The sequence below is a fragment of the Nanorana parkeri genome, unplaced genomic scaffold (assembly GCF_000935625.1).
Source record: "Nanorana parkeri isolate BGI_ZX_2015 unplaced genomic scaffold, ASM93562v1 scaffold680, whole genome shotgun sequence".
Classification (NCBI taxonomy): domain Eukaryota; kingdom Metazoa; phylum Chordata; class Amphibia; order Anura; family Dicroglossidae; genus Nanorana; species Nanorana parkeri.
This window is the reverse complement of record NW_017306948.1, coordinates 763,942-782,103: the sequence shown is the minus strand read 5'-3', so window position 1 is coordinate 782,103 and position 18,162 is coordinate 763,942. Positions and strand designations below refer to the sequence as shown.

Here is an 18,162-nt window from a genome sequence, read left to right as displayed (position 1 = left end):
CTATCATGTCGCAGGAAGTAAGAGATCATCATACCAGTATCCCTAAGAATGAGATGATGCGTGGACCTATATGGGTTGGACTTGATGGACGTACGTCTTTATTCAACCCCAAATACTATGTAACTATGGAACTCCAAAGCGGTCCCATCCGAAGCTGGCCATACATTGGTTGATTTTCAGTACAGTCCTGCTAATTTGGCTGATCTTTGACCAGTGTGTGGCCCCCATTGGTACCCCTCCATTGGACAAAAGTAAATTTTTCAATCCGCTTTTGTCGGAGGAGCTAGTTTCTCAATTCTCAGCTGAGCAGTGACTACAGCCAATCAGCAGCTGACTACAGAAGTCACTGTTCTTCTTCTGACCATGGCACACCTGTTGCTGTCAGGATGCAATACCTTGGTGGCGGGGATGCTCCCATCTATGCTGTATAGTTTGGATTGGGGAAGCGGAGTTTGATCTCTGAGAAATAACTTCCCATGATGCACCCCTTCATGCCCCTTCACACAATGTCATTCCTCCAACCAATCAGTGCATTTCAGTGTAGTATGCTGCCAGGGGGTTCTTCAACCCCTTCTTTGCTTGCTCTCCTGTGCAGAAGCTGCAAGTCTGGGGAGCCTAGGATGTGCACACAGCAGAGAGCCCTGAGATGTACGGGGAACTGCGGATGTTTGGGGAGCCTAGGATGTGCACACAGCAGGGAGCCCTGAGATGTACGCGGAACTGGGGATGTTTGGGGTGCCTAGGATGTGCACACAGCAGGGAGCCCTGAGATGTACGGGGAACTGCGGATGTTTGGGGTGCCTAGGATTTGCACACAGCAGGGAGCCCTGAGATGTACGCGGAACTGGGGATGTTTTGGGGAGCCGGGGATGTGCACACAGCGGGGAGCCGGGGATGTGCACACAGCAGCGAGCCCTGAGATGTACGGGGAACTGGGGATGTTTGGGGAGCCGGGGATGTGCACACAGCGGGGAGCCGGGGATGTGCACACAGCAGCGAGCCCTGAGATGTACGGGGAACTGGGGATGTTTGGGGAGCCGGGGATGTGCACACAGCGGGGAGCCGGGGATGTGCACACAGCAGCGAGCCCTGAGATGTACGGGGAACTGGGGATGTTTGGGGAGCCGGGGATGTGCACACAGCGGGGAGCCGGGGATGTGCACACAGCAGCGAGCCCTGAGATGTACGGGGAACTGGGGATGTTTGGGGAGCCGGGGATGTGCACACAGCGGGGAGCCGGGGATGTGCACACAGCAGCGAGCCCTGAGATGTACGGGGAACTGGGGATGTTTGGGGAGCCGGGGATGTGCACACAGCGGGGAGCCGGGGATGTGCACACAGCAGCGAGCCCTGAGATGTACGGGGAACTGGGGATGTTTGGGGAGCCGGGGATGTGCACACAGCGGGGAGCCGGGGATGTGCACACAGCAGCGAGCCCTGAGATGTACGGGGAACTGGGGATGTTTGGGGAGCCGGGGATGTGCACACAGCGGGGAGCCGGGGATGTGCACACAGCAGCGAGCCCTGAGATGTACGGGGAACTGGGGATGTTTGGGGAGCCGGGGATGTGCACACAGCGGGGAGCCGGGGATGTGCACACAGCAGCGAGCCCTGAGATGTACGGGGAACTGGGGATGTTTGGGGAGCCGGGGATGTGCACACAGCGGGGAGCCGGGGATGTGCACACAGCAGCGAGCCCTGAGATGTACGGGGAACTGGGGATGTTTGGGGAGCCGGGGATGTGCACACAGCGGGGAGCCGGGGATGTGCACACAGCAGCGAGCCCTGAGATGTACGGGGAACTGGGGATGTTTGGGGAGCCGGGGATGTGCACACAGCGGGGAGCCGGGGATGTGCACACAGCAGCGAGCCCTGAGATGTACGGGGAACTGGGGATGTTTGGGGAGCCGGGGATGTGCACACAGCGGGGAGCCGGGGATGTGCACACAGCAGCGAGCCCTGAGATGTACGGGGAACTGGGGATGTTTGGGGAGCCGGGGATGTGCACACAGCGGGGAGCCGGGGATGTGCACACAGCAGCGAGCCCTGAGATGTACGGGGAACTGGGGATGTTTGGGGAGCCGGGGATGTGCACACAGCGGGGAGCCGGGGATGTGCACACAGCAGCGAGCCCTGAGATGTACGGGGAACTGGGGATGTTTGGGGAGCCGGGGATGTGCACACAGCGGGGAGCCGGGGATGTGCACACAGCAGCGAGCCCTGAGATGTACGGGGAACTGGGGATGTTTGGGGAGCCGGGGATGTGCACACAGCGGGGAGCCGGGGATGTGCACACAGCAGCGAGCCCTGAGATGTACGGGGAACTGGGGATGTTTGGGGAGCCGGGGATGTGCACACAGCGGGGAGCCGGGGATGTGCACACAGCAGCGAGCCCTGAGATGTACGGGGAACTGGGGATGTTTGGGGAGCCGGGGATGTGCACACAGCGGGGAGCCGGGGATGTGCACACAGCAGCGAGCCCTGAGATGTACGGGGAACTGGGGATGTTTGGGGAGCCGGGGATGTGCACACAGCGGGGAGCCGGGGATGTGCACACAGCAGCGAGCCCTGAGATGTACGGGGAACTGGGGATGTTTGGGGAGCCGGGGATGTGCACACAGCGGGGAGCCGGGGATGTGCACACAGCAGCGAGCCCTGAGATGTACGGGGAACTGGGGATGTTTGGGGAGCCGGGGATGTGCACACAGCGGGGAGCCGGGGATGTGCACACAGCAGCGAGCCCTGAGATGTACGGGGAACTGGGGATGTTTGGGGAGCCGGGGATGTGCACACAGCGGGGAGCCGGGGATGTGCACACAGCAGCGAGCCCTGAGATGTACGGGGAACTGGGGATGTTTGGGGAGCCGGGGATGTGCACACAGCGGGGAGCCGGGGATGTGCACACAGCAGCGAGCCCTGAGATGTACGGGGAACTGGGGATGTTTGGGGAGCCGGGGATGTGCACACAGCGGGGAGCCGGGGATGTGCACACAGCAGCGAGCCCTGAGATGTACGGGGAACTGGGGATGTTTGGGGAGCCGGGGATGTGCACACAGCGGGGAGCCGGGGATGTGCACACAGCAGCGAGCCCTGAGATGTACGGGGAACTGGGGATGTTTGGGGAGCCGGGGATGTGCACACAGCGGGGAGCCGGGGATGTGCACACAGCAGCGAGCCCTGAGATGTACGGGGAACTGGGGATGTTTGGGGAGCCGGGGATGTGCACACAGCGGGGAGCCGGGGATGTGCACACAGCAGCGAGCCCTGAGATGTACGGGGAACTGGGGATGTTTGGGGAGCCGGGGATGTGCACACAGCGGGGAGCCGGGGATGTGCACACAGCAGCGAGCCCTGAGATGTACGGGGAACTGGGGATGTTTGGGGAGCCGGGGATGTGCACACAGCGGGGAGCCGGGGATGTGCACACAGCAGCGAGCCCTGAGATGTACGGGGAACTGGGGATGTTTGGGGAGCCGGGGATGTGCACACAGCGGGGAGCCGGGGATGTGCACACAGCAGCGAGCCCTGAGATGTACGGGGAACTGGGGATGTTTGGGGAGCCGGGGATGTGCACACAGCGGGGAGCCGGGGATGTGCACACAGCAGCGAGCCCTGAGATGTACGGGGAACTGGGGATGTTTGGGGAGCCGGGGATGTGCACACAGCGGGGAGCCGGGGATGTGCACACAGCAGCGAGCCCTGAGATGTACGGGGAACTGGGGATGTTTGGGGAGCCGGGGATGTGCACACAGCGGGGAGCCGGGGATGTGCACACAGCAGCGAGCCCTGAGATGTACGGGGAACTGGGGATGTTTGGGGAGCCGGGGATGTGCACACAGCGGGGAGCCGGGGATGTGCACACAGCAGCGAGCCCTGAGATGTACGGGGAACTGGGGATGTTTGGGGAGCAGGAAGCCGAGAGTGTGCCCACAGCAGGGAGCCAAGCTGCTGGGGACGTTTGTGCATGGAGGTGATATGCTACAGGACGTCTGAACAGGTGGGAATGTGTGTGCACAGGGGTGATGATCTCGGAGTATAAAATATATATTTGCAGAGAAAATTTGGTAGAGAATGAGAAAGCATACACGGCCTTTAGGTGCAGTTTCTGCTGTCAGCATAAGTGGTTTTGGGTCCCATTGCTCCAGCAGTACCTGCGAGGACTGACTCGTATCCCCTTCCATTGGCCATTTTTTGTTCTCCCCCAATGCTATTCTGCACAGAAGTTCTGATCTTCTTCTGACACAGAGGAGGGTGTCCAGCAATAGGCATTCTCTCTGTCACTAGAATTAAAGCTGAACTCCGGGCACAAAAATCTTCATTTAAATATGTTCCTCAGTAGCCACAAAGGATATAAAATCCAATTTTTGTGTGCTCCAAATTACTCTGCAAAGCCTAAGTAAAGTACTCAAAGCACAGAATAAATGGTCACCACCATTTCAAGTTTTTTTGAATATGAAATCCTTTTATTCATTAGTGATGTGTGTTTGCCTGATGAAGGGACCGGACAGGTTTCTGAAACATTGCTGCGCATGGTGATATGACCTGCTAGAATGAATTAAAGGATTACTGCACAGATCTGGAAGAAATACACAAAGCTCACCCAGATTCAGGAAGAATACACAGGACTCTTGTATGAGGAATAATATTTGTTTTTTTTGGAGTTCAGCTTTAGGTTAGTTAGGTCAGGATTAGTAATTGTTAGATATGCAGCACCTAATAGTAAAACTGTTGTTTAGACCCAGTGTCTGCACATGTCCTGATTGTGTGTGTCTGTGCCGTGTGCCTGTAGCAGCCAATAGGATTCCATGTTTCATCTAGCTGTAATCTGATTGGTTGCATTCACCTGTGTTCAATAACCCCCAAATTCTTCCTAAAGGACGCCAAATGCGATCTTTCATTGTGGTCCCTTTTAAGGTCCCCATACACATTACAACCATGGCAAGACTTTTGTATGCGCACACCGGCCCGTTCCGCAGTTGTCGAACGAGCTGGCTAGAAACCCGCCGACAATCGTACGATTCTCGGCGGGTTTTCTAGCATGCTGGTTCGACAAAAGACGTGCGACCGCGCAGTAAAAACGGTCGCACGCCCTCCATACACCTTACTATTATCGTACTATCGTGGGATTTCCCGCGATTATCGTACGATAATCGCAAGGTGTATGGGCACCTTTATTCAGCCAAGGGTAATGCCCGCTGGTGTTTTTTCCCAACAATTCATTATTAATGGGATGTACATGTAGGGAGAGCAATACATATCTATATTATATTTGAGGATTCTTATTTTTTTTTGCTTTTTACCGTTTTTGACTTTTTTTCAGCCTTGCTTTTAGCCGTTTCTTTGTTTTTGGAATCTGATAACGTTACCTGTCAGGCAATGCTGCGCTGCGTTTGTTCTTGTAGCGACATGCTGCGATCGCCTACAATGCGGATGCTTCTGCTCCGCACACAGCAGGCGTGGAGGGTGACCGGGCCGGGTTCGGATCTTGGTCATGCTGTAACGTCACTGGGTGCGCAGTGGCACAGCGTGTTGTGACCTCGGGTCACCGGGTCTCTTCCTGTATCTGCCCTGTATACCGGATGACTCATTGTATTAGCTTTGCTTTCATAGCTCTGAGTGTTGCGAGGTCACCGAGTGTTTGTTTGCTGGTGTGGATTTCAGGTGACGCAATAAGACCGCGGGATTCTCCTGATGGGTTTCATCATTGACGCTGCAACTTCTTATCATTCCTACTAATCTAAAGCAGAAGTCATGAAGGGGAGTGGCCCCGAGCCGCCGAGTAATGGTGAAGCATGCAAAGCTTTCTTGTAGCTGACCTCTGTCCTTCCCTTCAGTCTTGTGCCGGCTCCTCTCCTGGACTGAAATGGTTTTCTCTGATATCACTGCACACTGCAAGCTTCTCACCATGTGCATTAGAAGTTGCAGCAAGTCAGATAAGAGCTCACCCCATTTCCTGGCTGGAGGACGTCCAGCATCATCTAATCCTTGGAGCTTCTTGCATTAAAAAAACTAGGGCTGGTAATGATTAAAATTTCCGTGTTCGATTAATCGAAATTTTTTTTCATCGATTCATTTCGATTAGTTATAACGCACATACAGATTCAACTACATTGGCCTATACACATACTGCACAGCAATGAAGTAATACAATGAACTAGGATCACACTAATCCAGCGCGTTATTAATCTCACGTGACCCACTCAATATGGCCGCCGCTTGAGTGGGGCAACTCAGAATAATAACGTGCTGGATTAGTGTGATCCGAGTTCATTGTATTACTTCATTGCTGTGCTGTATGTGTATAGGCCAATGCCGCGGCTGGCGCTCGTGCAGAAAGTTTCTTGGGCAAACTCACCGGCCCAAGTGGCTCCGTTGGCTAGAGAAAAAGCAGCAGTGACTGGTCTTTATTACAGGAGGGGGCGGAGACGAGACCAGTCACCCTGCACATGGAGAGAAAACAGCAGTGACTGGTCGTTATTACAGGAGGGGGCGGAGACGAGACCAGTCACCCTGCACATGGAGAGAAAGCAGCAGTGACTGGTCGTTATTACAGGAGGGGGTGGAGACGAGACCAGTCACCCCGCACATGGAGAGAAAGCAGCAGTGACTGGTCGTTATTACAGGAGGGGGTGGAGACGAGACCAGTCACCCCGCACATGGAGAGAAAGCAGCAGTGACTGGTCTTTATTACAGGAAGCTCCAAGTCTCACGCTGGATTACTGCACAGATCTGGAAGAAATACACAAAGCTCACCAAGAATCCAGCAGAATACATATGGCTCTTGTATGGGGACAATAAAAACATTGGTAATCACCTTCTCATGTCAAAAGTGTCTTCTCCTTCATGTATGTGCGTCTTTTTTCGGAGTATTTTATTTTTCTCATTGTCGGTAACATTCCCGGTGCTGATCTATCGGTGTCACACTTTGTGAACGTTGTACCAGTTGTCGTGTTTCCGGTGTGCAGCGAACGTTCTATCTTTGTAGGAGAAGTAGGCCAGGCCCCAGAAGAGGTAATCATTGTGCACGGATAATGAAGTCTTTCTTTCTTCCCCAGGAAGTATTCTTGTCCTTCCCTGTGGAAGGTGCCTAGTTGTTTTAATCAGTCAGATTTCATTACCGTAGCACAGACGAAGCTGCCTGAACTCTAGCCGAGTCTGAAGAGAGCCTTGATGCTCACACTGTGGTCCCGGGCTGTGTGTGAGCGGGCCCCGGGGGGTCCCCAGTTGTTTGTCCTTCTCTGAGGAAGGTTGGTATGATCAGTGGCAGCGGGCAGGTGAATAAAGTTGCTGCTGTGCCTTGGCCTGGAAACAAGAAGAAGAAGAATAAAAGATTAAGGCGGAACTCCACTGCAAACAAACCAGTATATCCCATTAAAAGAGAAAATGACAAAAGAAGATTTTGTTGTAAATAATATTCACCTTCAATCCAATCCGCAGTCCTCGTATACTTCACACCATGGCAAGTGCCCACCCGTAAGGATACAGACTCTAGTTCCCCTTTGAATGAATGGGTTAAAGACAATGGGGGAAATTTATCAAAACTGGAGCAGACAAAATGGGGGGAGAGAGGCTCCAGGGGACCCATCTAAGAGCAAGCCGGCTCTGAGGATCAGGCGAGTATAACATATTTTCCTCTCTAGACACAAACGAGCAATGAACCCTTGCAGGTCAGGGGTAGCCCCACTGCAAGGGGTAATAAAGATTGTGCCCGAAGTTCTTCTTTAAATGCAAATCCATTTCGATAGGCGACGGGTATGAAGTGATCACCTTTGTGTGGTAAATTGTCCCCGGATTGTGCAGCTGCTGCCTCCCCCGGTGTCAGTGATGTCTGTCCAGAGTTGTTATGAATCATTATTATTATTTGGTCATTATTATTTGTGATTGTGTGATATGTTCCCACCGCTCCTCTCCTTTGTAATACAGTTTATTCCATATTGTGTGGGAAGTGTTTCACCAGCTGTAATGAGCGGAGGATCTCCAGATGGTGACAGGATTTAGGGCCTCGGATTAGATATTAATCCTTGCTTCCTTACCTTTCCCTGCACAGGAAGTCTTGTTGGCCTGGCCTTGGTTTTATCTGCGTGTCTGATCTGTAATGTAGATATAGTGTGTGGAATGTTTCTGGTATAAGGCCACATGTAGACCTAGGAGAGAGATGTATGCGTGATCTACCTACCCTCATCCAGCATTGGGACCACCTGACACTTAAGCTGGCCATTCAGGGAGCAAGGGTCGCAACAACTTATCGATTTAATCGATGATCATCGATAATGAGAATCCTTGTCAACGATACTCATTATCGATTAGTTGATTCATCGATTAGTTGTTACATGGGCTCTGTGTCCCTTCCAAACCCCGTCGCTCCCAGCAAGGATGGGAAGGGACACAGACCCCTGCAGCCGGTGTCCAGCTCCAAACCTCACTCTCCACCACCCCCTCCCTGCCTGTATCAGCAGGGGCAGCGAGAAAGAAGCGGGATACCGACGGCTGCAGCTGGCACCCAGTGGGGAGGAGAAACCGCTGTAGCTCTGCATTGCCCCGCTCCGTCCCGGTGTCTCTGCTGCTTCACCCCGTGTTTGCTGCCGCTGCTGCACTCGGTTCCTCAACTGCTTCGCACGGTGTTTACCGAGGCTGCCCAGTGCTTCTGCTGTTCCCCGTGCCCCCTCTTCCTAACTTTAGCCGGCTTGCTCCCATCCAGCGGCTAGGAGCAATAGCCAGCCTGCTATTGGCTACTCCAATTTGAAATAGCCAATAGCAGGCTAGCTATTGCTCCCAGCCACTACCTGCTGTGTTTACATTCAGCAGCCAGCTAAAACTATTGAAGTGCAAAAGGTGACACTAGATAGACCATTTAGACCCCTAATGCCACCTCAAAGAGGACCTGTCATCTCCAGCGTGCTATCACATAGGGGGCTTGTGAGTCCTCCCATGTGATAGCAAAAAGGTTTAAAAAATATAATTAAAATTAAATAAAAAATATCAAAAATGAAGTCCCCCGACCCTGCGAACATGCACATACTAACAGAAACACAAGTCAGGTACACCTACATACTAACAGCTGACTGCGCATCTATAATATAAAGCAGGGGTAGACAAATGAGGGAAACTCAGGAGCCAAAGGAATTTGTCCAGCCCTGCCCTACGCTGTCCCTAAAAACACCATCCCGTAACCCCAATCTAAGCCCAATGTATAAATAATCACTTGTGCCCTCTTCAAACCTTTATCACAGGGAGTGAGGCCTTCCCCAAAGAGCCTTGCAGTTTGCAAAGGTCTGTCCTGCATTTTTCTAGGATGAACCAGCTGTTGGGATGAGCGCCCCCTAGAGGTACTGGAGGGAGTGACGTCCTCTTAATCCCCCCCTGACATGTGCAGTGTGACTTCATTTGCAGCCACTGAGCTCATCCACGGGGACTGTAGACAGAGGGCAATGCTCCTGTCGCTGTGAATGAGAATGTCGCAGCGTCCATTGATTTAATCCGCATTTGAAATAGCTTGAAACCTTTTGACTTTAATATCGCTTTAAGTCGGACCAGTTCTTAGGAAATACTTTTTATTAATCAGGATGTTGAATTCTGAATGGTGCAGTGATGGTTCTACCTATCCAACCACTTGGGGTACACCTCACCTTGTGGACTCCTTTGCAGCCCTCCTTATTATGAGTAGTATCAGACTAAAAATGTAAATAATCATTACTCTAGGTCAGCGTGGGCCACTCCGACCCCCCCTGCTGTGCTTTAACCCCAAATCCCAACATGCCTCTGCCTCTGGGAGTCATCTTTGTCACTGTCAGCCTTGCAATGCTTCATGGGACTTGTAGTTCCACAGCAGCTGGAGGGCCGGAGTTTCCCAGCCCTGCTCTAGTGATACTATATTATGAAATGCTATGCGATCTGGACTCTGCTCACGTCTTGTGAACCGGAGTTCCATGTTGAGTGTTTGTTATCATGATGGAATGAAGATAGAACATTGGCAGATGGTCTTGTCTCTGCCTGTGTGCTGTTCTGTTCCCTGTTGGAGGTCAGCACAGTGTAAATAATGAAAATAATGACCCTGATCCTCATTTTCAGCGCGACTTCGTTATGTCCAACTCTGAGAATAAGTAACATACGTCCTTTAGTTTGTGTAAGAGAGAGATGAAGGTGTGTGGTAATGATGTCCTCAGTAGAGGAGGCCGTGGCCATAGAAGAAGTGGGGACCGGGGCTACGATGTGAGGACCGGTACAGAGGTACGAGGTGGGACGCGGACTGAAACCTATTGGAAGGAACACTATGTAGCACGTCATGAAAATTCACTCTCCGGGGAATGGGACCTGCTAAGTCAGTTCTAAGGGGTTTGCTAATAACGTTCTCTGCTTTGGTGCCATTGTTGGGAAAGCTATAGATAGTGATGATTCTTTGGCTCCTGTAATAACCATGCATCTTTCCTTTTACAGAATATGATAGACACCTAGCATCCAACAAGACTATGGCTGCGGCTTACCTGGATCCCAACCTGAATCATGCACCCAGCTCAAACGCCAAGTCCCGCCTGAGCACCGGCATGGAGCGCTCACCGGGTGCCATCGAGCGAGTGCTGAAAGTCTTCCATTACTTTGAAACCAACAGTGAGCCAGCAACATGGGCGAGCAATATCCGGCACGGGGACGCCACAGATGTCAGGGTAAGTGTCACCTCTATTAGAAGCGCAGAACTCCTTCTTTTTTATTTATCTCTGAGTAAAACCTAGTAACTATATTGTATCAATTCATGAAACTTAGAGGGATGCTTCTATTCAGTTAGCAAATTACCTAATCCAGACACCCCGGTTTATGTGTATGTGCCCGCCTTACAATCAGTGTGAGGAGTCAATGTTCCTGTCCCTGCTCAGACACAATGGCTTTTTATTAGGAATACACCGATACTGTTTTTTCGGTATCGAGTACCAATATTTTTTATTTTTTTTGGTACTCGGCAATACCGATACTGGATGTCCCATAAAGGAAGCCAGGCGGCGTGTAATGACTCGTCGCCCGGTTTTCCTGATTAGCCGGGAAGCCAGCTACATGCTCCCTCTCCAACAAGTAATGAGGGAGCAATGGAGCCGTAGGGGGGCGGGTAACAACTCGCTGCCCGGCTTCCTGATTGGATAGCTTCCCGACCAATCAGGAAGCTGGGAGGCGAGTCATTACATGCCGCCCGACTTCCTGATTGGCCTGTAAGCCGGCTCCATGCTCCCTTGCCACCAGGTGATGAGGAAGCATGGAGCTGGATTTCTGGCCAATCAGGAAGCCGGGGTCGGGTAATGACTCGCTTCCTTATAGGCCTGCTTCCCCACCAATCAGTGACGAGGGAGTATCGAGTTGGCTTCCCGGCCAATCGGGAAGCCGGAGGGGTGAATCATTATGGCTTCCTGATTGGCCAGAAAGCCAGCTCCATGCTCCCTGGTGACGAGAGAGCATGAAACAGGAAGCGTGGCGTCCTGGCGACGGAAGTTCTGATATCAGGGTCATTTGAGGGAGTATGAGTACTCGCCCAAGTACTTGGTATCAGCACTGATACTAGCATCGGTATCGGTGCGTCCCTTTTTTAATGGTTTACATTCTTCTATGTGCATATGCAGAACAGAGAAGTACACTGTCAGAGGTTATTTCTCTATCGTCCATTGAGGGACACAGCTCTGATGATTATCAGTGTAGCTGGCAGCATAACCCACCGTTATTATTCATCAAAGCTGTGTCCCTCAATGCACTCCGAGAAAAGGATTTTATGGTGTGTACAAAATCCTATCTTTTTTTTGCATGTCGTAGCTTGTATGTCAATAGTACTTGGAAGCGTTCCTCTGTTGAAGCTCAACTCCCACCAAAACTTTTCCTTCTAGTTTTTTTGCTTTAGAAAGAAGAAAGTTACACTTCTGACAATTCACCATGCTGTCCTGTAACCCAGTGGTGGAAATGTTGACTGTTTCCTGTCCCATTGAAAGCAGGAGAAGAAATTAGGGAAGACGTTGTCACCGGGACAGGAAGTCTCAGACAACAATAATAACCTGAAAGATTTTGTAATTCCCTTCTCCTCTAAAGCTGGGAAGGTGAAAGTTGCCCCTTGCAGGCTGTGCAGTCTAGGTTTATTTTCACCTCCAAGTAGGAGCTGTGTCCTTGGAGTTTGATACGATTAATATGAAGTGCTGGATGCCCGCCCTGTCATTTTTCTTGTTATGCTGAATTCCTGTCTGATTTTACCGCATTCTCCCTGATCCCCAGTCATTGCTCCCAGTCCGCACTGTACGGCGTCCGAGGTCCCATGCACTCCAGTATGTTTTGTAATGCACGTGTTTAAGGTGCACAAACCTTTTACTTTCTCTGTGTCGGCCCACCCAGCACACGTGTTTCAGTTTTCAATAGATGCCGGGCTGTAATAGCTGAAGTACATGAAAACGGCTAAAAAAAACAAACAACTATCTGAAAAGCCAAAATATTTTTTTTTTTTTAACGGTGTATAGCTAGTGTTCTGGTCCAGACACTCCTGCCTGAGGGCAGGTCTTGGACTCTTCTGCAGATTACACAGTGGATAAAGCGGACCTTTACCCAGTTCTTTAAAATAACAACAAAGACACCTTTAGAAATGTTTAGTAATGATAATATACACACAAATACTTCTAGATAATTGCCGGCTTTGTATTCTTTGCATACTTTATTTTTCTTCCCCATTCTTCTGGCAGTGGCCATGTTTACTAAGGGCAGCTTACTAGCTCTCCTTTTACTTCCTGGATTTATGGCACATGTGACTAGGACATGTGACCATGCACATCATCTCAGGGAAGGAAAATGCCTTTCCTTGAGATCCTGTGAGATTACAGATGAGCTTTCCCAGCAATTATCTGCTGATGACAAGGCAATCCCAGTGGGCATTGCTTTGGCAAACTGAAGTAATGTTTCCCTTTTAAAGCAGGAAGTGAACGCTCTGCAAGTGTAAATATTCCACAATCACCTGACATGTCTGTTATTATTAATCATCACACATAGAGAGATACATTGATAGAATCTGATTTTTGAGTGTATAGGTCTGCTTTAAGCAATACAGTTCGGCACAGGACCCACCGGTAACTGGACAGTGGAGGAGGAGATGCACACTGACATGGCCATCCCAAAGCTGTCCCTTACCGTATGCATGTGTACAGTGTTAGACTGACAGCGATGTGAAAATTAGTTGGCTCAGAGCGCTGCCCATTCTCTCTCCCTGTTTGTCTCACTGCGTAGGTCATTAATTTATGTTTAAATGAACACCAGCTGAGTAGCGGGGGAATCCTTGCTTCTTGTTGAGATAAAAGGCCTAGATGTGAATTTTGCGGAGATGGCACTTTCATTGCAGCCCTTTATTCTTTTTTTTTTCAGGGTATAATCCAGAAAATAGTGGACAGTCACAAAGTGAAGTGTGTGGCCTCGTATGGAATACGATTAAGTCACCTGTGCTCCGAGGAGGTTCATTGGCTGCACCCGGATATGGGAGTTTCTCATGTGAGAGAGAAATATGAACAGGCTCACCCGCCGGATGAGTGGAAGTAAGTTCAAGCAGCTCTTTTCCACCGATATATCTATAAAAAAATGAAGGGACCTAATGCAAAATGGTGTGTAATATTATTATCGCTGGACGATGGTTTAAGCATGAAGTCAGAATGCACACAGTGACATAAGAGTAAGGACGGTGTATTTTGTGTTTTGGATGCATTGCTTGAGGGGAGATTCGGCTGGAGTTGCACTTTAAGAAGTATAGAATGGAAACCAAACATCCCCTTTCATTTTCTAGTTTAGTTGCCCTCAACCACCGGCCCGCCGCTTCCCTGTCTGCTCCCAACAGCTACAATTACAATTATTTATATAGAACCAACAAATTCCACAGCGCTGTGCAATCGTTAAGACAAGTAAGAAACATTGGCGAACATCATTGACATACCGAAACAGAAGGTGAGGAGGACCCTGCCCAAATGAGCTTACAGTCTAAGAGGAAGAGGACCAAAGACACAGAGGTGGGGAAGGGGAGACTACAGATGGAGGGATTTGGGAGTACTGTGAAACGGGAGCAGGAGGGAAGGTTGTATAGGGTGAGAAATCCAAGGAGAGAGCTGATACGAAGTGCATTTTGAGGGATTTTTTTAAAGTCTTCTAGAGATAATGAGAGTTACGCTTTATTAGTGGAATCGGAGGAAAAAGTGTCCTATATGATAGCATGGGAACAAGATCTAACACAAGTTATCTCAAAGGAAAGTTGGCAAAGCTGTTGCACTCGGGGATTCAAAGGATTAATTAATATGTCTCTGATAGAAGCAAATTATAAAGTTATGGCTAGGTGGTACTTGGTTCCATCCAGGCTGGCTAAGATCTACCCAGAGGTGTCTCCTGTATGTTTTAGGGGTTGTATTCTCCCGGGAACTATGTATCATATATGGTGGCAGTGTCCAAAAATTAGATCTTTTTGGAATAGACTTTTTGCATTGATATATAGAATAATGGGGGTCCGCGTCCCAAAAGAAGCTCAGTATGTTTTATTGAATTGTCTAATTCCAGGACTGTCTAGGGCTCAGGACAGATTAATCTTTTTCTTCTTTGTAGCGGCCAAGATTACTATAGCCAAAGCCTGGAGGTCACCAAGTATCTCCTTCAAACAATTTAAGTCAAAAATGTCATGGATAATGATCCATGAAAAGATGAACAGTGTGCTTCATGATAATGAACAAAAATTTGAGTTAATTTGGTCCCCTTGGATGATGTATAATGGCTTGAGAGATGTTATATGAAGTAAGATAGCCCTAGTGAGGAGGGGAGGGTGGGAACCTTGGTAGAGAGTCTATTGAATTATTATTTAGCTGGATTTTCCCCTCCTTTTTTTTTTCTCTCCTTTTTTTTCCTTTTTTTCCCCCGAAGCATTGTCCCTTAATTTCTTGTTTTTAAACTGGTGTAAAACACAGGGGGAGTGCATGTTAAATAAATTAACTAGATATAATATCAGCCGACATTAACTGACATTAACTAGTATACAGTATACAAGTTAAAAATTATGTTTTTATCAAAAGGACATGTTTATAAATCATAATTTTTTTTTTTTTTGGGCGGTAGGTAAGAGGAGGGAAGGGTGAGGGGAAGAGGAAGAATGTTAGCAATATAGGGGAATATATGATTGTATGTATGAATGTATGTAACATATGTGTATATGTTGTTATTGTGAAAATATAATAATAATAAAAGACTTTGAAATAGAGATAACGAGAGCCTGATGTGGTGATGGAGAGAATTCAATAAGGTGGTGGCAGCCCTAGTGAGGGCCTGTAGACAAGAGTCAGGTGTGCGGGTGAATGGGCAGAATGGTCTCAGGTCATTAGTGGAACGAAGGAGCCATTTGGAGTATATCTTCTAATTAGGGATAAATGTAAGCTGGTGCGCGGTTATGCAGAACTTTGTAGGCAAGGCTAGGGAGTTTGAAGTGTATCATAAAAGAAACCAGAAGCCAGTGCAGAGATCGATCGAGGGGCGACGGAGATCGACCGAGAGGTGATGCATGAGAGTTAGCGGGAGGTAAGGTAGATGAGTCTGGCTGAAGCGTTCATGATGGATTGAAGTCTGGGCACGTTTCATGCTGATGAGAAGAAGGTTGCACTAGTCAAGCCGGGAAATGATTAGCGCGTGGACAAGCATTTTGGTGGTTTCCTCAGTGAGAAAAGTTTGAATTCGAGAGATGTTTTTCGGAGGAAAACGGCACGATTTAGTGATAGTGAATGTGAGGGGAAAAGGAGAGGTCAGAGTCAAAAAGCACACCAAGGCAGCGTGCCTGCGGAGTAGAGCCAATGGTAACTCCATCAACCTGAAGAGAGATGGACATGGGGGTAACCGTAGAGGGAGGAAACACGAGGAGTTCAGTCTTAGAGAGGTTCAGGTTTGAAGAAGCGGATAGTCATCCATTTCTAAACAGCGGATAGGCAATCGGTTAAGCCAACAGATTGGGGGAAAGATCCGGTGAGGAGAGGTAGATCTGAGTATCCTCAGCATAGAGGTGGTAATGAAAGCCGTATGAGGAGATCAGAACAGCTATTGCTCTTCACCAGGTTCAGATTGGCCCACTGAACCCCCGTATGATCTTCCAGTGGGCCCCAGCTAACTTCATCACCAAAAAAGCCAGGGTACTACTATTTTTTATGTAGTCCCCTTGCTAAAATTGCTGTGTGGGTGAATTGGTCTGCACCTGATGGATCTGAAATAGTTGTAGTTTGCTGTAGCATATGTCTGTTGTTTATACTGTATATGTACACTGGGGCACGTAAACACTGGTTTTCATGTACGTTTACTGCACATGCAAAGGTGTCAGCCCAGCCTAAAGCACAAACGTCATAGATCCTGTAGCACTCCTTACCGGAAATCCCAAAGAGAGTAAATGGGTGCTTGGAATGACAGCGGATGGCGCCGCACACAGAACAACTTTGAATGTAGATATCACCAGCACGACATAACCTCACAAGTCAGTGCAAATCCATTTAATGATAGATGCCACTCAGAATATCCGAGTGGCATCTATCATTAAATGGTTAAATGGATTTGCACTGAGTTATGAGTTTCTGGTGTGCTGGTGATATCTACATTCAAAGCCCAGCCTAAAGCATCACATTTGCAGAACTGGAACACCTGACCCTCGGACCGGTCTGTTGGCGGCACAGGAGGGACATCACTTGAATTCAGGTTTAAAACCCAGCTGATCCGTGAACTGTTCATTCAACCTGGCGCTCCTTCTACCCGCTGTGGAGCAAAAATAGATCCCTCCCATGTGATGAGACTTAATCTAAAAAGCATTTTTATTCTCTAGTCTGCCTCATGTAAATCTGTGTTTTCTGCTGCACAAATCCCCAATAAACACGCGTATCTGCATTCGCTGAGCCTTCATGCCAAGCTAGGAAATGAAATGCACAGCAGATAGTGGTAGACGGGTCTGTGTTCGCTGTAATTGGATTGAGCTGGAACTGTAATGTTTCATATTAATGAATGTCTGACTCTTTCTTGGCGCGAGGCTCCCCGATAGGAGGTGGCAGGCTGTATTAATATTATGTCTTTCACACTGGAAGCAGATGGTGAGTACAAGGTTGAAGATTTTGGCTAAAATGGAAAAGAAATCCCGCACTTCCATTTTCTATGTGTGACGTTTATAACAGAGGGAAAAACCTGCACTAAACAGGTCACAATTAGGGCTGCAGCTAATGATTATTTTCATCATCAATTAGTTGGCCGTTTATAATTTTGTTTGGATTAATCGATTAGTCGGATAAAAAATGAAAGGGTTATTAAACCCTCGTTTGTTTTTGCATATATATATATATAGCTAGCAAGCCGTAGATGTATACAAAAACATCAAATAAAAAAATTAATACTTAGCTGTGTCTCCGCTGCACGCTCCCGTCCTAACATCTGAAGAGTCTTTGGTATAATTGGGCATTGGCCTTCAATACAGCGTCAGATAAAATGAGGATGAGAGAAAGTGGGAAAATAAGAGAAGGATAGAAAGCGAGAACAAGAGATAAAATCTCCCCCCCATATGTTATGAAGTGGGTGACGTATTCTATAGTCCAGCAAAAGAGATCTGTGCAAGACTGATAACACTACTTGGAATTTTAGTTCAGCAACTCTGCTCAGACAGAAAGTTATAAGCTCACCGGATTTCTGGCAGGTGAACAGGTATTTTTTCTGGGGAAATGTGCACGAATTGCAGAGATTTTCTTCTTATGGGTCAGTAGGGATGAGTGGGGGGAATCGAAGGTTGCAGCAATTTCGGACTGGTCAGAACAGCTCAGACGTACAGTGGGGCATTAGAGACTGCTGCAGATATGTGTTCACCTTTGCTTTATACTTGCAGCATGTTCTCTTGTCCTTTTGATGACAGGGTCTCTTTAAAGAGCAGGCCGAATTTGAAATTGTGATAACTTTATCAGGTTGTGTATTCGAAGCACTTTGGTTGACGTCATTGCACACAATGAATTTTCGGTAATGACCTGACTGAGATGTCTCTGGTGACGCCATGTTGTTTTATTTGGCATTGATATCGATTTGTTTCTGTGTTGTAGGTATGAGCTGAGGATCCGGTATTTGTCCAAAGGATTTCTTAACCAATTCGCAGAGGATAAGCCGACCTTAAATTTCTTCTATCAGCAGGTA

At 48.8% G+C, this 18,162-nt stretch overlaps 1 protein-coding gene across 6 annotated transcripts in view; it reads left to right on the top strand.

The window, feature by feature from the left end:
* Positions 1-18,162, top strand: part of PTK2 (protein tyrosine kinase 2) — a 202,993-nt gene that overhangs the window by 23,383 nt on the left and 161,448 nt on the right. For all 6 annotated transcript variants that reach the window (XM_018563617.1, XM_018563616.1, XM_018563615.1 and 3 more), the window contains 3 exons: positions 10,435-10,661; positions 13,369-13,535; positions 18,072-18,159. In XM_018563617.1, coding sequence (XP_018419119.1) covers positions 10,435-10,661; positions 13,369-13,535; positions 18,072-18,159 — 482 coding nt within the window. Of the gene's footprint in view, positions 1-10,434; positions 10,662-13,368; positions 13,536-18,071; positions 18,160-18,162 lie in introns of those variants that run through there.